Here is a 27,179-nt window from a genome sequence, read left to right on the forward strand (position 1 = left end):
TTGTAACATCGTAATGTCAGTCGGGTTAGGGGTCGTTGGCCGAAACAACTGAAAATGCTCTCGGGCAACGTTATATACAGTGCATTTGTTTGTACTGACAACCAATGCGTCGAAAAATTGCTACTTGGGCTGTTTATTTGTTTTTTTAATAGCTGGTTTCCATTCCATTGTTTTATCAGTAGATTTGAGATTTGATTTTTTGTATCAACTTTGGTAGACAGGGTTGCCAGGTCAGTTTTTACTCTTTCAGTAGTTTTGTTTTCACAAAATCAGTAGATTCTTTTTAGGCCATGTAAATACAGTAATACAGTGATATGCACATCCGTCCTAAATGTCCCAAGAGGAATTCCACAAAATTGGAAACCTAATTATTCCAAACCACCAACTGGTAATTACCATTTTTTAGCTAAAATCTACTAAATCAAAAACTAAAATATACTTAAGGATTTTTGGGATATATTTGGGATTTTTTATAATAAAAACAACAGCTAACTTAAGTCGATAGGCGCAAAATGCCGCCTGTTAAAATGTTCAATGTATTTTAAATGTTTTCATTTTTTGCGAATCCTTAGAAAACTAATAAGTATTTTTGAAAAATTTAAACGCACACAGAAAGATTACGTTATTACCGAGGACCGAAAGTCCCTGAAAACTTATATAATGTTTATTTTAATAAGTTACAGGGGTGAAAAGAAGAAAAAATTTAGTGTGACTTTTAATTCCAAATATCTCGTTCAAAAGAAACGTTTTGGTTTTTCTAAATAATGCAGTCTTTCATTCTGCGTTTAAATTTTTCAAAAATGCTGAGCATAGTTTCCTCATGGTTCGAAAAAAATGGATCAAATTCTGTTGAAATATACCAAAAATCTACTAAAAAATATTGCCTACTAGAATTTTTTACAAAATATCAAAAATCTACCAAAAAAGTAGAAATCTACTAAATGTGGCAACGCTGTTAATGAGAATGATACACTTTTGACACTGGTCACATGACCTCTGTTACCCAATAAGAGGGTGCGTTCTAAAATGGTTTTGATAGTCGGCGCGGCCGGGTTTAGTTGGCGATTGGACTTCTAAGTTGTCTTATCCGTCTAAGGTTGGTAATAAGGTATTTTTTTAGTAATATTGGTAATATTGTTTAATGCGTCATTTTGGTTTTACTTGAGATTTTTGGGATGTAAAGAAAATGAAAACACAGAATATAAAAAATGCAGGCATTTTCTGATACCTTTAAAAACACCATCAATACATTAAATTTATACAGAACATCTTTAACATAAATTTTGACTTTTATATTAAAATTTGATTTTTTAAATTTACATATTTTTTGTCAAAAATGTCATAAAAAAGGAGCGGTTGTGTTTTTTAAAGGTAAAATATCCATATTTGACGGTAATCTGAGATGCGTTTATAAATTTCACATCAGGTAATAAGTCCTTTATGTATTTATATAAATTTAAATACCCAATACGATGTCAAAACAGTTTACTTTTTGGTTTTCGCAATCACCATACATGTGTTAAAAATATAGGTAAAAAAACATAACTAGTCTGACTCCTTGAGCAACCATTGCACGCGCAGGTGCTTTTTATAGTCGCTTCAGTTGTCTTATGCAATGCTTACAAAACGATGTTGCTTAACAGGAGGTTGCCTAGGCAACGTCAAGACAACTCAAAAATCGTCCACCAAATCAGTGCAGAATAGGGTCGTCTTCTAGGCAATAACAACGTTGCCACGCGGTAGACAACGTTGTCGCGTCGACAAATTGCTACTTGGGTGTATGCCCAAAAACTCCTAATCTAGTACCATGAAACTGGTACTACTGACATGCTACTACAGCTACACTGACATGCCACAAGAAAGCAGTTAAATAGAAGAGATGGGTGAATAGAAATTAAAATAGCTAGCCCAAATCCGACGCCCTGATAGGGTAGAAAGAGGGGGAGAAAGAAAGAAGTATATTATTTCTAAATTTTATTTTCTTAACAAAAAATAATACATATTACATAAATATCATCTAATGGCCAGAAGGAACATAGGCGTACTTCCAAACATCCACGAAGCAAACAGATGCGTGGAACCGATAAAACATCATTAATGGTAAACACATGTGACCCAAGATCGTCCACAATTCCTTTCCATAGAAATCGTATCTGTTGTCTTGAAGACCATGTGCCTTAACTTCAAATGTTTGTAATATCCACAATGATATATTGGCGAGAATCAGAAAAGATACTAGCTCTCTTCCAGGTTTGGTTTTTCGTAATTCTTTTGTGTTACTCGAACGTCGTACGCCGTCCTGCAGAAATGCTGTCTGTACTAATACTTGTAAAATCTAAAAATATCAATAAAAAGCATTCATTAGTGTAGTTTTAATTTCAGTCCTAGATATTTTTTAAATCTCTAACGCAGAAATTAATATAATATATCGCACCTTCGCTCAAATAGTGTCACAACTCAAAAAATTTTAAAAACGGTTTTACTGCACCAACTGTTTAATAAAACTACAAAATCTTATCTCAAAAAATGTTACGTTTATAGTTCAAGTATTTTTCATTAGATGACAATAAAGTCATTATATGATTAACCAAAATCAATGGTGCACTGGGCATAAACAGTGTCACGTATCGACTTCTGCAAGGCATTTGTTTATCTAAGATGTGTATAAAGCTTCGTTTGTCGAGTTAAGACAGTATAATTTTATGTGATTACTTTATTCAAAACAATCTGCGTATGTGCTAAAAAAAGCGACACATTTATCACTTACTAATCCTACTTTTTGCAGTATTTTTGTGTTTAATGTTGTTACTTGTATTTAAAGTAACTAACATCATTAAAAACTATAAGTCTGTTATCCAGATAATAATATAGTCTGGGCTGATTATCGGAGAATAGGCCATTTTTGGGAAAAGTTATTTACCAGCAATTTTATTGCTGGAATCGAAGCTTATGATTATATATATATTAATAATATAGGTATGCAAAGTCCGCAGATTGTGTGCTACTTTTTTGGATATATTTTAATTAAAGATTATAAATATATTTTTTTTTGTAATTTACACCCGCGAAAGTAGACTAATACAGTACTGTAGCTAAAATTTTCACTTAAAGCGACGAGCGCCGTGCGACGTACACTTTTAATAAATAAAATTATAGTTTTATGTATGTTGCGTGTCAGTCGCTTCGAGTGAACATAATTTTAGCTCCGGCTCTGTATCAAGCCTACTTTCGCGCTAAAAATTACAAAAAAAAAGTATTTTTAATGTTTGATTAAAATATAACCATTGAACTAATATTTGATATTCTTTGTGAGTAATTAGATTGTACCACAGACTCACTTTTAAGCTTTGAATCAATTAAAACAAATTATAAACAACGGAGAAATCGTATATTTACTTTGCTGTTTCATAACTTTTTTGCAAATGGTTGGAAAAAATTTTTAAAGCATTCATTTTAAAGACCTTTGAAATACGCATTTTAAGTATTTTTTAAAGTTAGAATATAATAAACAATTTCTGAGAAATGTTAATTTGTTTATAACTATTTTTTTAAACATTTAAAGATTATGCAAAATAATGAAAAATTTATATTTTGTCGACAAAATATTAAATAGGCATCACATCTTTATAACCTTTCTAAGTTTGATTAATGTTTCATGATTATTTTGGTTGTTATTGCGACTGTAAATTGTTAATTAAAAATTGAATTGTTGCTAAAATATTTGTTTAATTTTCACCGGATTCTGCAGTTATAATCCATACCAAGAAAGCTTTTATTTCACCAAGTTATTTAATTATTGATAAATAATTACTTACCCAAAAAATTTATTTGAAAATTCGAGATTTTGTTGGGAAAACCTACATTTTTTGAGGAAATTTTTTGTCGGAGCAAATCGGAAAAAACATGCCTCTATGTAGAATTAAATTGGAGTGAATTTTTATTTGAGTATTTTTGGTGTAAAGTTAAAATCTTCGGAGTTATAGACCAATAATTGAAAAAAAAAACACGATTTGGGGGCGCCATTTTGTTAATAAAAAAAGTACCACACTATCTGCGGACTTTGCATACCTATATTATTAATATATAGGATCATAATATTCGATTCCAGCAATAAAATTGCTGGTAAATAACCTTTCTTTGTACTTTACTAATTAGACCAGCGTATTATATCAATGTATCATGATTATTTTGGTTATTATTGTCATCGTAAATTGTTAATTAACAATTGAATTGTTCCTAAAATATTTGTTTAATTTTCACCGGCTTTTGGAATTAGAATATATACCAAGAAAGCTTTGATGTGACTAAGTTATTTAATTGTTGCTTAATAATTACATACCTAAAACTTAAATTAGAGTTTTTGTTGGGAAAACCCGCATTTTCCGAGGAAAATTTTCGTCGGAGCAAATCGGGAAAAACGCATGTCTATGCAGATTTTAATTACGGTGAATTTTTATTTGGGTGTTTTTGTTGTAAAGTTAAAATCTTCGGAGTTATAGAACAATAATTGAAAAAAATACGATTTGTCGGCGCCATTTTGTTTATAAAAAAAGTAGCACACTATCTGCGGACTTTGCATACCTATATTATTAATACATAGGATCTTATAATTCGATTCCCGCAATAAAATTGCTGGTAAATAACTTTTCCATTAATTTTGCTAATTAGCCCAGAGTAATAATGATATTATATTCCGTACTGCAAGAGCTACTTTTGATAAATAATACATATTTCGTAAATTTTTCGCTATTTTATCTGTATAGTGTCACAACTCAAAATTTTTTTAAGTAAATATTTTTAGCAGAATTAATACACTATTTTGTAGAGCTTCAAAAACCTTTGTAACTGACCAAATAAATTATTATACTGATTTTAACAGTTTTTGAATTAAACCCGAAAAAGTTCTAGCATAAATTTTAAACGTGGCTTTCTCGATACTTTGGTTTTTTGACTTATGACACTGTTTGAGCGGAGGTGCGATATGTTTTTTAAATTAAGAAAATGCGATATATCGTTCATCTAGTCCTAGTGCGGGCTAGTATAATTGTGCAGAAATATCTGAAAACTAAGGTCATCGGTAACTAACCAATGAGAGGGGAGTTCAGTTGTTGAAGGCGTTGGTGCAAAGAGTAAACATCCATTTAACTTGCATTGTGAAATAAGTGTTTTGCGAGATTGACCGACATTATAAGTGCCGGGAAAGACACCTCTGTTGTTGATGTATATTTTATGCTGGTTCACCCTGACACTTAGTGGTCTTGCTATTTCTCCCACGTAGAAATAGTTGCATTCGTTGACTCCAAGACTGCTTAAAAGCTGCCGAATTACCAAAAGAATGGAAATTATCTATCATGTCAACCATCCACAAAAAGGGCAGCAAGGGCACATTTATCACATTTATCAGTGTGAAAATTACAGAGGAATTCTTGTAAACAGCACAGTAAGTAAGAGGTATGGGAAGCTTATTAAGAACAAAATAGAAAATGACTATAGAGATTACGAAGCTGAAGAGCAAGCTGACTTTAGAGCTAGGTGGTCCGCAGTAGACCGACCACCTGTACTCTATTTACTACATATTACTTAAGTTATTGAGAAAGAACAGCCGTCAATAAAGAAGTTCACCTGATGTACGTAGACTAACAAAAAGCATATGACAGTGTTAAGCTGAGCAAACTAGGGTCAAACCTACAGCAAATGAACATTAAACATGGTCTTATCAAAGCAGTCCAAAGTCTGTATAATGGAACGACTGCAAAAATTAAAACTAGATCAAGGATGTCTAAGGGATTTAAGGTCACGAAAGGATTGAAGCAAGGTTGCTGTATTTCGCCTACCCTTTTCAAAATTTTTCTGAAACGAGCACTCAAGCTGTGGAAAAGCAAATGTAATGGCATGGGAATCGCTCTCAACGACGAGAGACACTATACAGAAACACTATGTACTTTATATTTCGCTGATCACCAAATTCTGATTGCTCAGGCTCATGACGACTTCTGGGTCTCTGTGGGTATATCCATGATGAATGGAATTCTGTGGGACCAAACAATATCTAAATCAAACAAACAGCTCATATAAAATATCATATATAAAAATGTAATCACATGGCAGTGAAGTTTGGCCACTGAAACAAAGAACAGAGAAAATGTTACTAGTAAAATAAATGGACTTCTGAAGAAGAGCAGCAGGCAAATCAAGAAGAGATCGCATACCAAATGAGAGATTACGGGAAATGATGGAAGTCACTTATATGTACAATAATTGATGACATAAAAACAAAACAACTCATATGGTAACGCCATGTACAGAGAATGCTAGATGACACCATAAGGGAGAAGGAAAGGAGGAAGGCCGAGAAGAAGCTGGAGGAAGGAAAATGAAAAAGGACTAGAGGAAAGAAAAATTCCTCCAGGTCTATGGTTAAACAGAAAAGAGTGGCGGTTAGGAGTCAGCAGGCGTAGGAAAATGCTGTAAACCAATAGTAGTAGTAGCAGTAGTAGTAGTAGTAGAAATAGTTGCGTTCACAGGATGTTTTACAGATGCAGTTTTAGATCTTTCTTATATGTTATTGGGTTTGGTTTTCGACACGGTATATCACAGAGTGTTGGGTCAAAAGCTTTCTAAACAGGTTTTTTCTTTCTGTGGTGCATTTTCGTTAGAGAAAGTGCTTTGTGGTTAATCATTTAGGGATTTGATAATTCCTTTTTTGATATTTACGTTCTGGATGGAGTGGTTTATTTAAATATATGTTGGTCTGGGTTGGTATTCTGTTGAGTTTGGTTGCATATCATGTGACTTCTTTTGTACAAATAAACTAAACAAAAAACAGCTTACCTCTAATATTATGGAAACGGTACTCATTGCATTTTTGTTGATAATTGCAGGTATTATACTAAAGACGCCATTGAGGAAGAATGCAGGAATACAGACAAATAATAAAACAATGTCTAGTACATTGTGACTCGCTGTATTAAAATCCAATTTTGTGATCTGTCTGTAAGCAAAAATGCATGCCAAAAACATTACGCTTAAGATAGCAATTGATGTCACTAGGTTAATTGTCAATCCAATAACAGCATCCCTAGAATAAATAAATGTTTGAATTAAACAAGGAATGAAAAAAATATATTGCACAGGGTGTTTCATTGGGAAACGGAAATACTTTAATGGTGAATAGAGGTAACTGGGGCGGTTCCAGATAAATATACTACATTTATTGCCCCACAGGTTCCTTAACTGGATTATTATATAGGGTGTTTAATTGATTTTGACCATTTCTTATTGGATCCATAACTTTTGAACCACCTTGTACATTTTTTTATATTTTGTACACATGTCTCATTTAGACTACTAATCACAAGAAAAATTTAGGCCCCGATTAACAAAAAATATAAATTTATTTTTATCTTGAAAGATCACAAAAAGAATTTTGAGATTAAAAAACAAGTATTAAGTATTATAATAAATAAATTAAATAAAAAATATGTATAAAAAAATAAATTATTAAAGTTCGTCAATAAAAATTCATTTCAAAAATCATCAATACTTAGGTATTTACTATACAGTTTGTTTCATTAATAATTGTCCATATAGTAACTGGAGAAACCTTAGCACAAAATACGAATATTTAACCTAAAACATCTAAATGTGGTTCCTTACTGAGTTACAGGGTGTTTTATCTAAAAATTTTAAAGCTATTTTTGCTCAGCATTTTAAAACTGTTTGACGTATCCTTTTCATACTTGACAGAAAGTGCGACTACTATACACCCTACTAAATTATTATAAACAAATGTTTCTAGCTGCTACCAGAGGCGTACGACAGGGGATAGTGAATGGTTGACCCTTCTCAAATTCTACGCCACTGGAGGAATTACTATTTTAGTGCCATTTTTAGATTCTCCAACACTTTCTACGTAAATAATATACTCTTCATTGATAACGATAAAGTTATTAGTTTTCGAGATATTTGAAGTTAAATATGAAACGGCACAGTTATTTTGATTAATTTATGAATATGATTCATATCGCACACCTAGTTCAATTGTTATTCCTGTCGCCAGGGGGGGTACAACGGCCTCGTTAATTCAGATGGACTTACTCAAGTTTTTTTTATGTATTTTGACCCGTAGAACACGAATTTTTTGGGTAACAGTTGATCCGGATGTCGATAAGATTGTTATAGACCAAGAACTTGAGGAATCAAATAACAGCGATTTTTGGCAAAACAAAACAATATTTTGTATTTTGTGGGCCATTTTAAGTAAAAAATATTTCTACAAGTTTTTTCGTAGGATGCACAGTTTTCGAGATAAACGCGGTTGAACTTTAAAAAAATCGAAAAATTGCAATTTTTGAACCCGAATAACTTTTGATTAAAAAATAAAATAGCAAGTCTGCTTACCGCATTTGAAAGTTTAAGTCAAATTATATCGGTTTTGATTATTTGCATTGGTAAAAATTTATTTTTTTATTGTTTAACAAAGCTATAAACACGTAGGGTTTCCCGTGCTTTTACATGCGTTTTAACGCATGTAACGTAGAAATAGTCTTGCTTGCACTAGTACCTATTCTACCTACTCGTTCGATTTTAAATGAGAAATCATAGAAACATCACTCACGCACTAGTTGTTTGTAGCTTTGTTTAACAATAACACAATAAATTTTTAGCAATGCAAATAATCAAAACCGACATAATTTGACTTGAACTTTCAAAGGCGCTAAGCAGAATTGCTATTTTATTTTTTAATTAAAAGTTATTCGGGTTTAAAAATTGCAGTTTTTCGATTTTTTGAAAGTTCAACCGCGTTTATCTCGAAAACTGTGCATCCTACTAAAAAACTTGTAGAAATATTTTTTGCTTAAAATGACCCAAAAAATACAAAATATTGTTTTGTTTTGCCAAAAATCGCTGTTATTTGATTCCTCAAGTTCTTGGTCTATAACAATCTTATCGACATCCGGATCAACTGTTACCCAAAAAATTCGTGTTCTACGGGTCAAAATACATAAAAAAAACTTGGGTAAGTCCGTCTGAATTAACGAGGCCGTTGTACCCCCCCTGGCGACAGGACTATGTGCCACAACTGCAAAAAATTCGAATTTTGGGTTAAGGCTGTAAAATATTGCCTATATAATGGCCCATCTAATGCAATACAGCCTGAACTAAAATATTGTTTTGGATAAGTATAAAGTAAGTTACTTCGGTATTTCACTGTAGGGTTTTTGGAGGTTTTGAAAATGCAATACGGCCATAACTGGGAGATGTGGCGATAATATACACTGCCACAATACAACCGATGTAATTCAATACGTTCAATACGGCCACAACTGCAAAAATCAAGAGAGATGTGGCGATAATATACACTGCCACAATACAACAATACACTGATGATGATTTTTTATAAAAATCGAAAACGTTTTGTTGTGATGTAGCCCTTTAAAGGGATTTTAATAAAAATTTGATACCTTTTACAAAGGATTTTTTTAATTTTGTGATTGATGGTATACAGCCAACTTCAAGAAAACTTTTTCTTTTCCTTGTGGATAGACAAGGTGTCCCAAAAGTAGCGGAACGGTAGAATATTTCGCAAACTGAACATCGGATCGAAAAACTGAAAAACACGTTTTCAATCATTTTTAAAAATCTATCCAATGACATCAAATACGATCCCACACACCACCTCTTGGAGGTGGGGTGGGGGGCAACTTTAAAATCTTAAATGGAAAGCTCCAGTTTTTATTGCAGATTTGGATTTCTTATGTAAAAGTGAGTAACTTTTATTCGAGACATTTTGTCGAATTATGGATAGATGGCGCTATATTCAGAAAAAACCATTTATCGTGACACCATAGGTAAATTATAGAAATGGTCTAACATCTCGGAAAATACACTTCCAAGTAAAAAGCCAAAAAATACGTATTTAATATTTTTCAAAATCCTATCGAATACCATAGACCAGGGCGCATCAGTAAAAATATTAGTACATTTGGACGTTGAGAGGTGACTCAAATTTTTTTGCAGAAATTGCTTGAAAATAACTTAAATAATAATATTTGAGTTATCCTCCCTCTCAAAAAGGTCCGGAACATTGTTTAAATAATCAAAATGTCAAAAAATGAAGGAAAATTTCAATTTTTTTCTTGGTTTTTTGATTATAACTTTAAAAGTATTCATTTCCGAGAAAACTTGTACTGACGTTAAAGTTGCGTAATTAAATTTCCAACAATATAGAATTGGTTAAAAATTTAAAAAATAGTCACCCTTGTTGCAAAATAGCAATTATTGCGAAAAAACCATACAAAAACAAGTATTTGCATTTTACATTTTTCAACCATTTATACTACATTTAGGACCTTCATATTTCATTCACAGAAACTTTATGATACAGTAAAACAATACTGTAAATTTAATTAAGATTGGTTAAATAGATTTTGCAAAATAAATTTTGCAGTCCAGCTTTCGCAAAAAAAATTCATATTTTCAAAATGTTACAGGACTGAAAATTAAGCAGTTAGCAAGTTGAATTTTTTTTGGTTGTAGAAGTGTACTGTACCTTTCATTTGCAATTTTCAAAACTAAAATCGATTAACTACCACGGCGCCAGGATTTTTTTTAAATAAACTTTAATTATTGGTGCTACGCGCAGGACAGCGGATAGTTTGCTCTGATTGGGCATTCCAATGACCTTTGATAATGATTGATACATTTTAATTTTTATTATATTTCGATGTAAATAAATAAATTTGTTTATTGCAAAATAAAAACACATACTCTATCCTTTGAAATAACACTTTTTTTAGCAAAAACTTTCTTTGTTGATATATTTTAACTTAGAGAATAAAAGTTTATTATTTTTAAACATATGCAATTGTTTAAACAATATTTCACAAGCAATAATAAAATTAGTTTGATTTTTGTGGAATTAAAATATTAAAATACAACAAAATATACAGTAAGAAAATAATATATTAAATAAAGATGGAAGAAATTTTGGTGGAAATCAACTTGTGTGAATTCTACACCGCTGTCCTGCGCGTAGCAGCAAAAATTAATGTTTATTTAAAAAATTTCCTGACGCCGTGGTAATTAATTGATGTTAATTTTGAAAATTGCAAAGGAAAGGTACAGTACGGTTCTATAATTAAAAAAAAATTCAACTTGCTATCTGCTTTATTTTCAGTCCTGCAACATTTTTAAAAAATGATTTTTTTTTGCGATAGCTGGATTGCAAAATTTATTTTGCAAAATCTATTAAACCGATCCTAATGAAATTTACAGTGCTGTTTTATTATATCATAAAGTTTTTCTGGGTAAAATATGAAGGTCCTAAGTGTCGCATAAATGGTTGAAAAACGTAAAATGCGAATACTTGTTTTTGTATGTTTTTTTTTGCAATTATTGCTATTATGCAACAAGGGCGACTATTTTTTAAATTTTTAACCAATTCTATATCGTAGGAAATTTAATTACGCAACTTTTATGTCAGTACAACTTTTCTCAGAAATGAACAGTTTTAAAGTTATAATCAAAAAACCAATAAAAAAATAGAATTTTTCCTTTCATATTTTGGCATTTTGATTATTTAAACAATGTTCCGGACCATTTTGAGTGGGAGGATAACTTAAATATTATTATTTGAGCTATTTTCAAGCAATTTCTGCAAAAAAATTTGAGTCACCTCTCAACGTCCATCTCAAAACAGATCCGCCCTGGACTACCACTAAACATGATCCTCCACAAAACTCCCTAGAGGTGGGGTGGGGGATAACTTTAAAATCTTAAATAGCAACCTCACTTTTTATTGCAGATTTTAGTTCGTCATGAAAAATTAAGCAACATTTATTCGAAACATTTTTTAGAATTGTTCATAGATGGCGCTATATTTGGAAAAAGACAATTTAGTAGCGCCATCTATCAACTATTCCAAAAAATGTTTCGAATAAATGTTGCTTAGTTTTTCATGTCGAATTCAAATCTGCAATAAAACATGGATGTTGCTATTTAAGATGGAGTCGTGAGGTGGAAGGTCATGTTTGGCATTATTCGATAGGTTTTTGAAAAATATTAAATACATTGTTGTAGAATTCTTTTTTTTTGTAAAGAAATTCAGAAAAAATTAAATTTATATCAACGACCATAAAATGATAGTTTTTCATCACCCTGTATTTTCATCACCAAAATTGTTTAGAATTTAATTTTGCTATTAAGCAAGTGTTTCGGGGAAAAATGAAACGACTAATAAGTGATTCGACGAAATGCATGGGACATGAACAAACATTTCGGTGATTAGAAAGTGGACATCGTTGACGAAAACAAAGACGGCTTTAAGATCCTTTCCGGGAAGGTTTTTAATGTGGTGTAAAATTGTATGAGGTTTTAGATATTAAAGTAGAAAGTAGGAAATAACTAATTATGATATCTCTTGAAAAATGACAAATTGGAAAAGTTCTGTGGAAAAATATTTGTTTCAGAAGAAATGGGTGTGAATGGTTTTGAGAGAGGCGTGTTTTTGATAGAGTGGGAAAGATGAGGTAGAAGGGAGAAGAAATTAGGAGTCAGAATTTGGCGAGAGACGAGAGGTCACTGTGTAATTAACATCGGTGGAAGGCAGTCCAGTTTTTTGTTTTATAAGTTTAGTAATCAGTGTAGAGTGTGTGTAATCGGCCTTTGCGAGCAGAATCAAGTGAAAACCAAATTGTCGACCGGTTGAAGAGTCACTTTTCCTGGTCCGAGGGAGCTTCTTTTGTTTTGTCTAGAACGAGTAGCTGATTAATATCTTTTTGCATAAGATATCGAACAAGGAAAACTGAGTAACAGAATTCGAGCAAATCCTGTATGATTTTTGGAAGCAGTCGTGACGAGAGGGACTTTTTCGCAACATCCAGAGAGTACGTGTTTGGGAGAATCAAGGACGGCGCAATCCAGAGAACGAGGAAGTGAAGAAACAAAAAGGTCAGTCAAATTATTTGTCGGAATGGAGAAAATTTGTTTATATCAAACCCATATTTGTTTATTTGTTTATTGAACTTTTTTTTACGCAGTCACTCATTTAAAATTTAAGAAATCAAGTCAAAAGGAGAAAAGTAAATTTTATTAAATTTAGTATGAGTAAATAGTAAATTAATTAAATAATTTTTTTGTCAAAACAAGGAGATATCAGAGTTATAGTTTAATTGATTAAGTAAGAGATTGTTGCAACAAAGTTTAAATTTAATATTTTTTGAATCACATGTACACGGCTTATTTGATAAAAACAATAGATTACATTTATATGATATTGAGTGTTTTCAATTTCCCTGTTTCCACCTTGGAAGAAGTAAGCAATCAGAAATATTAGAAGCCACAGATCACAGGTATTGTATCCAGTACAAAATTAGCCCTGAGAATAAAATTGATTGGAAAATTTAATTTGAATTTAGTTTTTGTTTTACATAGGCAGTAAATAAAATAATTGAATAATTAATTAAAGTAAGAATTTGCTAGTCAATCTAATTAAATAGATATAATAGAGCATAACAATATATTTTTTGATTTTTCATTTGGAAGTGTATTTCTCGAGATATTAGACCGTTTCTATAATTTACCTATGGTATCACGAAAAATTGTTTTTTCCGATTACAGCGCCATATATCCGTATTTCGAAATAATGTCTCAAATAAAAGTTGCTTACTTTTACATAAGGAATCCAAATCTGAAATAAAAACTTGGGGTTTCCATTTAAGATTTCAAAGTTACCCCCACCCCACCTCTAGGAAATGGAGTGGGAGATCGTATTTAATGCCATTGGATAGATTTTTAAAAATTATTGAAAACGTATTTTACAGTTTTTCAATCCGATGTTTAGTTCGCGAAATATTCGACCGTTCCGCTACTTTTGGGACACTCTATATAATAAAATTAGTTACATGTCATTGTCCCACACATAATAGGTAACTATGTTATATAAATATTCATTCAAAATATTATGTACTTACTTATCTTCGTCGTAGACAGCGATAAAAAACAATATACTACTGACAACTGTCAATACCAAAACGACAAACCCACCAAAGAGACCCTTGTTACTGGAATGACAATCGGCATGTATGACTACATTTCCTTCCTTATCAGGCAACGGCAATTCTGAAAGGATGCTGCATGGCAATGTCGACAAGTCTTCATTCTCGGCGTCCTCACACTGCTCTATGTTCTGCCAAATCACGAATAATACGCCAACTGAAAATTTCCAAGAACATTTGGATTTAAAGCTTTTATGTAATGAATATTACAAAAATAATTATGGATTGTACATATACTAGAGTGATGAGCCCCCTGACATAATGCGTTGTGAAATAAAAACAGATAGAAATAGTGGAGGTGGGAAATTATCGGTATTAACCTATAAAACATGACTACTTACAATAGTTTCCTACCTTTAGACGAAAGCTTTGTTTCTTCTTCTTCTTCAGTTTATTGGCCTCCAACGAAAGCTTTGTTTCGACTGACACAAATAGACGTCAAAATATGAGAAGGTAGTATAGTGCAGGAAACAAAGGTTGAACCTTGCAAAATGAACACAAGTCCGGTTTTATTTTTTTTTTCTGGTATATTAAGGGGTGCTTATTATAAGACTAACTTTTTCTGAAAAAATTTCGCCACGGAGCCCCCCCCCCTTTCACCCCTTTAAAGGGGGTAATTTGTGGTTTTTGCGGAACGTAGCCCTTCCTGTACCTTTTACAAAAAATTTCTTTTATAGAAATATGAAGAGGACTATATTGTCTACGATTTATTTCCCGACAGCATCTGTCTATCATCCACCGTTTAGCGGGGGTGACGCCCCAAATTTGAGAAGTTTTTAAAAGAAATATATTTTTCCCTAACTGTAATGGAAATTAAAAATAAATCCTGCGGCAATTATTTAAAAATAATTGATTGATTTTTTGGTATAGGTTTCATTTAAGGGTAATTGCCATTTTTTTAATTACAGGGTGATACATTTTAAAAAAAAACCCCTTTTTATACCATCTGAACCGTTTATGCTAGAGTAAAAAGACTTTCAGCGATACCCATGTACTGATACAACTTACAAATTTGTATAATGCACCCCCACTTTTTCCCCGGAACCACCCCAAAAAAAAAAGAAGAATTAATAAATAAACTGATTTTCTTGGAATCCTTCACACACAATGCCCGTTATTAATATGCTTCATATATTATTTTGTGCACGTTATTATTACCCATGCATGGACATCAAAAGCGATTTCCTAGTGCAACCCCTGTAGCCAAAAATAATAAATAAAATGCGGGGTTGAATTTTTTTTTGTTTTTTGCTTTTTGATCCATATGGGCATATGCTTCATCAATAGTGCTTTTTTAAAATAAATATGGTTATTGCAACATCCCTGCGGAAACCACCCCTATCCTTGAAAATATACTGCAGAAACTACCCCTATCCCTTGGCGAGCATGTTTTTACGATTTTCTCATTACCTATGCATTCTTTTTAAACAAGACTTATACAAGGTTAAAGAACACTATTTACTCTAAAAATTAGGTCCCATTCATTTTTTTCGTATAAGCAACCGTTACGGCACAGTGGCGTCGTAAACCTCATATATGCTTTGACGGGCTACAGTTTTTGTTTTTTTTTTCGTCATCTGTTCGTTTTATTGATAAAGTACTTATGTAAAATAAAACAACACAATGTAACCTACAAATTATGACTTATTCACATTTTACAATCTTTGCGCCCCAAAGCCACAGTGGTGGCCCAAAATCAATGTTTGCATACTTTCGCCACCTACACGCATTTTATTGCATTAATGCTACCTTAATAGCACAATATTTACCCCTAGGTGGTCGCTAAGCAGTGGCGGATCCAGGGAGGTGTGATGGGGTGATCACCTCCCCCCCCTCTCAAACCAAGTGATATTATATTCAAAGATTATAACAATATTCTTTTATTTTTATAGAAATTTAGCCAATTGGCACCCCCCTCTTAACGATGCCGGATCCTCCACTGTCGGTAAAGCACAAAAAGTACGCCATTCTTATAAAAATGATAATATAATATAAGTATTTCTATAAAAATAACTGAATATTTTTATAATCTTTGAATATAATATCACTTTTTTTGAGAGGGGGTGGAAGTGATCACCCCCATCACCCCTCCCTGGATCCGCCACTGCCTAGCGACCACTTGAGGGTAAATATTGTGCTATTAAGGTAGCATTAATGCAATAAAATGCGTGTAGGTGGCAAAAATATGCAAAAATTGATTTTGGGTCGCCACTGTGGCTTTAGGGCGCAAAGATTGTAAAATGTGCATAGGTCATAATTTGTAGGTTACACTGTGTTGTTTTATTTTACATAAGTACTTTATCAATAAAACGAACAGATGACGAAAAAAAAAAACAAAAACTGGAGCCCGCCAAAGCATATATGAGGTGCCACTGTACCGTAACGGTTCCTTATACAAAAAAAAATGAACAGGACCTAATTTTTAGAGTAAATAGTGGTCTTTAACCTTGTATAAGTTTTGTTTAAAAAGAATGTATAGGTAATAAGAAAATCGTAAAAACATGCTCGCCTAGGGATAGGGGTAGTTTCTGCAGTACATTTTCAAGGATAGGAATGGTTTCCGCATGGATGTTGCAATAACCATATATATTTTTGAAATGCACTATTGATGAAGCATATGCCCATATGGATCAAAAAGCAAAAAACAAAAAAAAATTTCAAACCCCATTTTATTTATTTTTTTTTTGCTACAGGTGTTGCACTAGGAAATCGCTTGTGATGTCCACACATGGGTAATAATAACGTGCACAAAATGATATATGAAGCATATTAATAAAGGGCATTGTGTGTGAAGGATTCCAAGAAAATCACTTTATTTATTAATTCTTCTTTTTTTTTGGTGGTTCCGGGGAAAAAATGGGGGTGGATTATACAAATTTGTAAATAGCACCAGTACCATGGGTAATCGCTGAAAGTCTTTTTACTCTAGCATAAACGGTTCAGATGGTATAGAAAGGGTTTTTTTTTAAATGTAACACCCTGTAATTAAAAAAGGGGCAATTACCCTTAAGTGAAACCTATACCAAAAAATCAATCAATTATTTTTGAATAATTGCCGCAGGATTTCTTCTTAATTTCCATTACAGTTAGGGAAAAATATATTTCTTTAAAAACATCTTTTTTAAAAACTTCTCAACTTTGGGGCGTCACCCCCGCTAAACGGTGGATGATAGATAGATAGATGCTGTCGGGAAATAAATCGTAGACAATATAGTCCTCTTCATATTTCTATAAAAGAAATTTTTTGTAAAAGGTACAGGAAGGGCTACGTTCCGCAAAAACCACAAATTACCCCCTAAAGGGGTGACAGGGGGGGGGGTTCCGGGGCGAAATTTTTTCAGAAAAAGTTAGTCCTATAATAAGCACCTCGATATACCAGAAAAAAAATAAAACCGGACTTGTGTCCATTTTGCAAGGTTCAACCTTTGTTTCCTACACTAGTAGCTGAATATTTTTTTCCCGAGGGAATCGGAAAACTGTGTCTCTTTAATTTGTAAATTAACTTTAAATAAAAATATTTTAACAATTAAAGTAAAAGTATTAACTCATTAATCATAATCTTTGTTTTTTATTTATTTTATGGATAGCATTGCTTCCAAACTCACTCATTCTATTCGTTCTAACAGCTCTGCCAAAATTAGTTAAATTAAAAACAATGTTCATGTCACATTAACGTCATATGTATGACTAAAATAAACTAATTCTTAGCTAACGTCTAAAGGTGGGAAACTATCGTAAGTGGTATTGTTTCATAGGTTAATACCGATAATTTCCCACCCCTACTATTTTCATCTATTTTATTTCACAACGCCTTATGTTGTCCATGTTTTGTGTTATTTTCCGGTTATTAGCGCGCTCATCGCTATATTATTTTACTGCTTGGAGCAAATTACTTAACGTATTTTTTAAAAGAAAATCTTTTTTTTTGTTTTACATAATATGGTATAGAATACTTACCAACTAGAATACTGAATTCTACGCTGAATGGATATAAGTATGGAGAAATATTTTTGTATATTACCGCCATAAAGGAATCGTTGTCCACGCATATTTTGGTAAAGCGTCTAAGCGAGAAGTCCGGAGATTGTCTTAAGAGTTCTAGACCTAAAAATTAAAATATGTTAAAAAAATTAATGGGTTGCATGTGTGAGTCCATACTATTGTAGTAAAGAAAAGAGAGACGTTCTCACAAACAATTTATTTTACAACTGACGACCGGTTCTGTCTAAAATATTCACAGCATCTTCAGGTCACGGTAAAAGTAAAATTAAATGCTACAAATAACAAAAAACCAGAGTTAGTTAAGTGGTCTGGTTGAAATCAAAAGGGTAATGATCAAGCCAATATTAAAGTATATAATATATTTATGCATACACATAAATACTAACATGTACGTAAATATGGTTTACAACCCTCACACTAACATACATGCACGTATTCAAATGTAGTTACTTTCCGGTATAAGGGAAGAATATAGTAGTATTCAATATCATACTTTTTCTCTATATTATGCTAAAGGGAGAGACGGTAGAGGGACAGATTTGAATGTAATGCATTAACAAAACCAAAATAATTGGCAGGATCTTGAGGGGATTAGTAAGGAAACACGACATTAAACCGTGAAACCAAAAAAATTGTTAGTTATATATAAGGTGATGTTATTTTTATATTTTTAATTAATAGTGTATATTTTAATTTAGTTGGGATTATTAATTAATGCAATATTATTTTCATTACAAAAACTACTTTTTGAATACAATTATTTCTCATTCTAACAGACCTAATTTTATAATCATGACCTATACAAAATAATAACAACTGTTGAATTTTTTTGAACATTTTTAATTAGGAGTTTAAAATACGACTATTTTGTTGCTCTGTTAAATCACAATCACAGATAAAAAATACGATCGGTTACATGATTGCAAATACTTCTAGCCCACCTCTAGGTCAGAATCAGGTATTAGGACCGGTTCCTATAATTTAAGGGTCCGCATCGCGATCGCGCCAAGGAATAGAACCGAACCGACGTGACTACATGCAGAAGGCGATTGCAGAATTTGCAGATCCTTCTAGTTTTTTGTGCATAGACGGTACGAATAGATTATTTTATTTTTATAAGTTTATGGATACGTACCTATTTAAAACATATTTTTTCACCTAAAATATTGTCTGAAGCTATTTCTTTGTGGCGTTTATGTAATTTATTATTATTCTAAATACGAAATAAGCCACAATTTAAATTAAAAAATTATTTTATTAACTTTTATTTCGAACGTCGTTGTCAAAATAAAAAATATTAATAAATTCAACAAAAATGTTGTTGCTTAGTAAAAAAAAATCGTCTAATAATTGCCGATATAAGCGAGTTAGAATAAAATTATATTATTAGAAGAAATTTTTTTACTAAGCAACAACATTTTTGTTTAATTTATTAATACTGTGTATTTTGACAACGACGTCCGAAGTGGAGGTCGAAACGTTAACAAAATCATTTTTTAAGTTAAATTGTGGCTTATCTCCCATTTAGAATAATAAATTACACAAATGCCACAAAAAAATAGCTTTAGAACAATATACATAATACTATGTATAATGCCAATCATCATTATCCATAAATAGATACACATGAAATATTTAGCACTATAAATATTAAAATAAATATTTTAGGTTAAATTATATGTTTTAAATACATATCCAAAAACTTATAAAAACAATAACCCATTCGTACCGCGTATCTGCAATCGCCTTGTCTGTGCATGTAGGTAGTGGGTTCGGTTCGGTTCTATTCCTTGGCGCGGTGCGGACCCTTAAGTCGGATTATCTACTTTCGGCTCATTCGGCTGGGCTCGCTATTTTAGTAAACTCCTAAAATAGAGATAGAAGTAGGAGGTTCTAGTTCAAAGATATTTTCTACATGCCAATGTTAATGTTGCTATGATTTCTGGTTTTAATGTCTGGAACTTTTATATTGGTCCACTATCTCAAATGCAGTTCAAACACTGTGTCTTAAAAAGCTATGTTCCATACTTCTTTAATTTATACTGTATGTATGCATAAATGTATATACTTTAATATTGGCTTGATCATTACCCTTTTGATTTCAACCAGACCACTTAACTAACTCTGGTTTTTGGTTATTTGTAGCATTTAATTTTACTTTTACCGTGACCTGAAGATGCTGTGAATATTGTAGACAGCGAAACCGGTCGTCAGTTGTAAAATAAATTGTTTGTGAGAACGTCTCTCTTTTCTTTACTAAAATAAAATATGTTAATTTATGCAAGCAGGTATTTGAAGTTTTGGTAAACCAAAATTCTTATCGAAAAATATTAAACGCGTCCTCATAATATAAGACGTAGCCACAGAGATCCTCCACATCCCCTACCCTGTTCAAAATATTCCTGGAAAAAAACTTACAACCGTGAAAAAGAAAATGCTAAGGAATGGGTAATAAACGTCAGAAATCTGCAGAATTTTGACTAGCAAAATAAAAGAAAACTGGAGAGAACAATAATTGAGTGAAGGAATATTGCGAAAACTGAGGAAATACTTTGTACCTATATAATATAAAAATTTATGAAAATATAAAATGTTTTACCATTTAGGGCGAACGATGATAATGGTAGTGCAAAAGGTTCAGATAATTTTGAAGTCGTTTCTTCGCTATCCATTTCTTCCGTGACTGCAGTTATTTTTTTACTGGCAATGGCCTCTAGTGTTTCCCTCATTATTGTCCAAATCCAAAAACAAATACTGGATGACAGTAAGTGCATCATACCAAACCTTGCTAATACCGTGTATTTGTTTATAACGATCTAAAATCATGTATATGTGAATAGAAATAATAAAGCGTAGACAAAAAATATGTAAATATATTTCCCATTGAAAATAGTTGATTAAAAAATATTTAAAAGACTAAGTTTTCAATCTAATGGCATATAAAACAACATAATGTTACTCTACATCCCATCAGACTGAAAACAATGGGAACCTTCTCTGGTTACACCTCCGAGGCCTCTATAATTTGCAAGCCATAACGGATGCTGAGACTAAGAAAGATGAGGGAATTTTACAATTTATAATTCATCACGTCCCATCTGCTCAGCGCGGTAAAGTGCATAAGTTTGATTTACATGTTTACTCTGATTAGAGTACGAAGGGAAACATTCACGTTGGAATTTTACCGCGCTGAGCAGATGGGACGTGAATTATAAATTGTAAAATTCCTTTATCTTCCTTAGTCTCAGCATCCGTTATGGCTTGCAAATTGTAGAAGCCTCGGAGGTGTAACCAGAGAAGGTTCCCATTATTTTCATTCTGGTGGGATGTAGAGTAGCCTTATGCTGTTTTATATGCCATTAGATTGAAAACTTAGTCTTTTGCTAGCAGTTGCCGCTAGGGCATCTATGCCATTTCGTTCGTTGCAATCCGTGACTGCACGCCGGGGTTTGTTTTGGTTGGATCAGAGAGAGCAGCAAATGTGCCTCCTGCTGAGAGACTAATAAGTTTCGAAACAGGTAGAGGTGCTTGCTGCACTCTCTGAGTGGACTAGAATATGATGCGGCTGTATTTTCGTTTTGCAACGAAATTGAAAATGGTTATTCATTTTTGATTTTTAAAAAATATGTGTTTACAAATATATAGTATGCGACAAAATAAACAGTACTGAAATGAATATTGAAATGTTTATGATTATTTCCATATCTAGTATACATGAGATAGTCTGGCAAACATTATTCACGACGACGCGCGTTCCCGATAAAAGAGATGTTAAAGATGCCCTCTGGTCAGTGGCGGACTTTCTTGAGGTAGGGCAAGGTCCAAAATTAAAGAATAAAAAGTGTTTAAACATAAAAATATATTAGCTGACATTAAACCGAAACTACAGAAAGACAAATTCAACCGAATATACACGCTAGTTAGGAAAATTAAGGAAACTTAATGCCTATAAATTATTATTTATGTCTTTAAGTAATCTGAGTTTATCTTCTTATGTCTTTTGGTTGTTTCCCCTAAGGCAAATTCCCCCTTCTCTCCAAGGCAAATTTCTAACCGGCAATACCTCTGACACGAATATTTTTAATTCTAGTCCTTAATTCCGAAATTGCAGACGGTGGATCTGTGTGACTCCTTAAGCATTCCCCATATGTACGCATTTGGTGGCATTAGTTCTGGTGACAGGCAACTCCCAAAAAAATCTCGCAGAATTCGAAAAGACTCCCTGACAGTGTGACAGGTTGTCCCGTCCTGCTGAAACCATTGTTGATTTTAAGCTTGGTCCGTTTTCGTGACTTTTTCCGTATGACCGAAAATAGGACACCACATAAATTTTTTTTTCTGCAAATCCACCAGGCATACCTATTTCAGTACTGTTTATTTTGCCGCATACCGGAAAAATAATAAAGTTTGCTCTGCGTTAGGTTACTAAATAAAAATTAATTACAAAATTTACTTACGTTCGAGTACTTAAAAATAAAAAATAGTACAAAAAAAGAGTAAATTGGGTAAAGTAGATCTAGCAGAAGTGTGGGAATTGATCCGCATTCATAAAACATTGCGCTGTCTTCTGTTATAAATACTAGTTGATATCCAACCAGAATTCCAGCGTGAATAAGATGTCCGAAGCAAAAGGCTAAAAGCAAACAATATCTTTAACTCTATCAACAAAAAACGACAAATATGTATAACTAGAATATATTTTTCACGATCTTTAGGTGGTTTCTACCTTACTTAAAACATAATTTTAAATTTTAAATTGAAACAAAGATTTCTACGCGCTACACGCCTGTATCGTCACATACGTTGTACATACAGCGGTAGACTTCTCCAAAGAATTATTCGCAATTTTTGAGTTCATGTTCTCAGCGAGATAGAAACCATTTATCATTTTCAAAATATTCTTGCTTCAAATTTAAAGGATTAACTTTTATAAAGCTTTTTTTAGACCTACAATTCATTTAGTAGATAATTTTTTAGAAAAAAAATCCCAGAAATCACTAATTAAATCATTTTTGGAAAAAATACCAAGATTTAAAAAGTATTTGTTCCGATGAGATACTCCCAAAAAATGTATTCGAAGTGACTCGAGAAATCTTTTTAGAAGGCATTAATTTGTTAATTTGTTAAATGTAGGTCATGAAGGCATATTGACCATCATTGTCTTGTTCACAGTCGCACGAAGTAGTTCAGTGCTAGTTTTCCCAAACCATTGGAGTAGGTTTTTAAGCCAAGAAGTTGTACGGGGCGGCAGCAGACTTACTCTCAACTTAATCTTTACTTCCAAAATGACAGAATAATGAAATGTTTTAAATAAAAAAATGTTTAATTCTTACCTGCTGCACCAATTTTCAAATAAAAATTCGTACTATGCCTATCCTTTTTAAAACAATAGCTATGTTGGACGGATTTTCCACCTTTTAGTAGTTCTGGTAAATTTATCTCAAACTCAAATTCTCCATCTTCAGTTTGTGTGGCTTTTAAATTCTCGCCACACAAATTTTTTTCCACCGCGTTTTCGTATTTTTTCTTTTTACTTGAGAAAATCGAAATATCGATTATTAAAAACGAGATATAAAGAAATGATACTATTACCAGATATACACTAAAAATCTGAAACATAGTTAATATTTTGTCAGTAAATAAAATAAATTTTTGTAGAACAAGAAAGAAACGCCATTTCAGACATTCGCGTTAGTTAAAAAAATATATATTTTAATTTTTTATGACCTAGTCAAATGATTTTCTATGTATTCAAATAAAGTATGTCGGTATACTTTGTTAGTTCTAATTCTATTATATAACTGCCATTTTAAAAACGAATTACACAGAAGCCAGTAGAATTTTAGCGACTAACTCTACGGACAACCATAGACCTTCTCGACTGAACATTTGTATGCTCGATCAGGGGCGTACCAAGAGATTGGTGTAACATTGCTCCCTCCTTAAGAAATGGTTCTTTCTTGAACCTTGTCGACACTGAAACTTGATGGAGGTATCGCGAATTAGACTCACTTTTACTACTTACAGCTGTATAAAAGTAGCAAGGGACGGTGATGCGAATTGCCATAGACTCGTACCTGTTTGACTTCGATGTAGAAGCAAATAAAGTAAAGTGGATATCCAAAGGATAAAACCTGGCATTAAGAACTGTAAATAGTTGCTATTTACAGTTCGTAATGTGAGGTTCCATACTCTTAACCTTTAACTACACGCGCTGGCGTATTTTGTACGCCAGATATAAGAATTCTACTGCAAATATATTTAAAAATTTAATTTTTGACCTTGTTTATTTCTCTAACCTATCACTGGAATGTGCTTTACAATTTGGTATTAGTTTCGTTATAATCGGCTTTCTGGGAAGATCTTAATTTACAGTTTATTATTTGTTATTTCCGGTGGTGGACAATGTACGTCACGATTATATTAATATAAGTAGTAATATAAGTACATATTTCAATTGTTTTTTAGTCATTATGGCACAAAATATATTTTTCTTTATAAACAATTCTTTTTCTCCTGTAAAAAATCACATTAAAAAAAAATTTTTTTTAGTAATTTTATTTATCATGGAATCCAGTTATTCCATGATTCCAGTTATAAATCCCAATTGGCTGAGAAGGCAACTGAGAAGGAACTTAAAGTATTCACTGATGCCGATTAAGGTTTACAACAAACAACTAAGTGTATTTTTTCAACAAAAAATAAACAAATCCGCTGTTTTTAAGTGTATTTTCTTGTGGCGTATAAAGTACGCCACGCGTATAGTTATGTTATAACTTGATGCGCGGGTAGTTAAAGGTTAACCAGCAACCTACGTGTTGTAAGGATTCATTTGTTTCCTGATGTAATATTTAGGATTATTTTAAACATCACATTTAATGTAATATAAACAGGTAAATTTTATAAAACTGTACAAAGTTTAAAGGTTTTTCACTATCTTTTGGTGGGTCCAACATGTAAAAACCAGTTAGCAGCACCGATGACGAACTTTTTTGTTCGAAAACGTTCTGTAATGTGGCTCTTCTAGGAAATTTTTTAAATTAAATATTTACCAATAAAAATGTATAAACATTCTCAATTTCTTTGCAACACGAAAATCCAGCAGCTGCATAATACTATGGTCAAATCTGAGAGTGCAGGAAGAGTCTATACCGGTTTCGGGGGTTGTTTCCCCCTCATCAGTAGTCCCATATCCTCCTCTCTAAGATTCTTCCACTTACCACACATTAGGCCTTTCTGAATTGCAAAAAAAGAAATGTCACAGATGAACTAGGGCCATCTACCGAAAAACAAAGTAAGTTATTAATCGAAGTAGCCCAGAAAATGACAGTAAATATCGTCTCCATACCACCAGATTGACAACAGGTGGAATACTTTCTTTGGTTACACCTCCTGAGATTTTCAAAATTTATAATTCATACAGGATGCCGAGGAAATTAAGATGAGAGAATTTTTAATAATTCATAACTCATCTGCTCGGCGTGGTAAAAGCTCCAACAAGAAAGATTCCTTAATAGTCAAACAAAAGAGTAAATGAATTAAAGATGTATAAACATTCTAAATAAAATTATAAATAAAATAATGGTTTGACTACAAAATACTAACAATCAATTTTAAGAAAACTGTTTATCTACCAATATTTAACTCTAACTTGACCACTGATCTTTTCAAACCCCTTCAAATATCACATAATAAACAAAATTTTTATATTAAACCCGTAACAAATGTTAAATATCTAGGAGTTTTTATAGATACACATCTAAAATGGGACTTTCACATTAAATATATCATTAAAAAGCTACAGTTTATCCTGTATAAGTTTAAACATCTTAAAAAACACATACCTAATATATACCTTCGCACACTATATTACGGACTAGTAGAAAGTCATCTCCGTTATGGTATACTGGCTTGAGGAAGCGCCCTAAAAACACACATTCTCCCACTGGAAATCATACAAAGAAGATTTCTGAAAATTATTATGTCTAAACCATACACCTACTCTACAGATAGATTATATAAGGATAGTAATATATTTGACTTGAAACAGTTATACTTTCTTTATGTGTCTTTAAAATATCACACCATGAAAACAGACAACAATTTACCATCACATGAGCATAATACAAGAGGCAAACACCTTTATATGATTCCGAAAATGACAAAGTCCTTCTGTCAAAAAAGTTTTCTATTTCTAGCCCCAAAAATATATAATCATATCCCCAGTGATATCAAAAATACTACGAATGTTCTTCTATTTAAAAAGAAATTAAAATCATTTCTGATGGAACAAACAAGGAATTTTTGTGACATCATTATAGTAGCTTAAATTTACATATATTAAAAAACAAAAAATAACTGAAACTCTAGAATCACTACCAATTTTTATACCTATATTTCAAATTTTATATTGTTTTAAACTGATTTATTTTGCTTATTATTTTTATCATATTTTATAAAACATGCGTATATACACCATTCTTCAAAAATATTACTAACTAATTGAGCCATACATAATTGTTTAAAAAAAATTAATTATTCGTGCTTTATTGTTAAACTAAGTATTTATTTTATTGTTTTCATTATATTATTTTTTCGACGTATCATATTTACTAAAACATAACTGTGTATTTACAATTAAAAAAAAAACGTACCTATCTATTTATTGTATTATAATATATTGTATTATGTTACTATTTATGTTATTTATGTTATTTACGTTAATATGTTATTATTTAGTATTTTATATCCTATTTACCGAAACAGGTGTATCCACACCTCTCGGAGACCTTCGGGTTTATTTATTCACTTTAGCTGTAAATATCTAAAAATATTGTACCTATTATTGTTGAATAAATTATTATTATTATTATTCTCAATTTCTTTGCAACACGAAAATGCAGCAGCTGCATAATAATATGGTCAAATCTGAGAGTGCAGGAAGAGTCTATACCGGTTTCGGGGATTGTTTCCTCCTCATCAGTAGTCCCATATCCTCTTCTCTCAGATTCTTCCACGCACCACACTTTAGGCCTTTCCGAATTGCAAAGAGAGAAATGTCACGGATGAACTAGGGCAATCTACCGAAAAACAAAGTAAGTTATCAATCGAAGTAGCACA

General features: G+C 32.1%; 1 protein-coding gene across 1 annotated transcript in view; it reads right to left on the minus strand.

Annotated features, from left to right (window-relative positions):
- Positions 1-1,961: 1,961 nt before the first annotated feature.
- LOC126887486 (proton channel OtopLc-like) overlaps positions 1,962-27,179 on the minus strand; it is a 69,938-nt gene continuing 44,720 nt past the window's right edge. The window contains exons 6-12 of the mRNA XM_050655054.1: positions 23,393-23,669; positions 22,517-22,692; positions 20,659-20,875; positions 18,015-18,161; positions 13,974-14,214; positions 6,832-7,078; positions 1,962-2,335 (exon numbers count right to left, since the gene is read on the minus strand). Coding sequence (XP_050511011.1) covers positions 2,018-2,335; positions 6,832-7,078; positions 13,974-14,214; positions 18,015-18,161; positions 20,659-20,875; positions 22,517-22,692; positions 23,393-23,669 — 1,623 coding nt within the window. The 3' untranslated portion in view covers positions 1,962-2,017. The remainder of the gene's footprint in view (positions 2,336-6,831; positions 7,079-13,973; positions 14,215-18,014; positions 18,162-20,658; positions 20,876-22,516; positions 22,693-23,392; positions 23,670-27,179) is intronic.

This window comes from Diabrotica virgifera, chromosome 6 (assembly GCF_917563875.1).
Source record: "Diabrotica virgifera virgifera chromosome 6, PGI_DIABVI_V3a".
In the NCBI taxonomy this organism is placed as follows: domain Eukaryota; kingdom Metazoa; phylum Arthropoda; class Insecta; order Coleoptera; family Chrysomelidae; genus Diabrotica; species Diabrotica virgifera.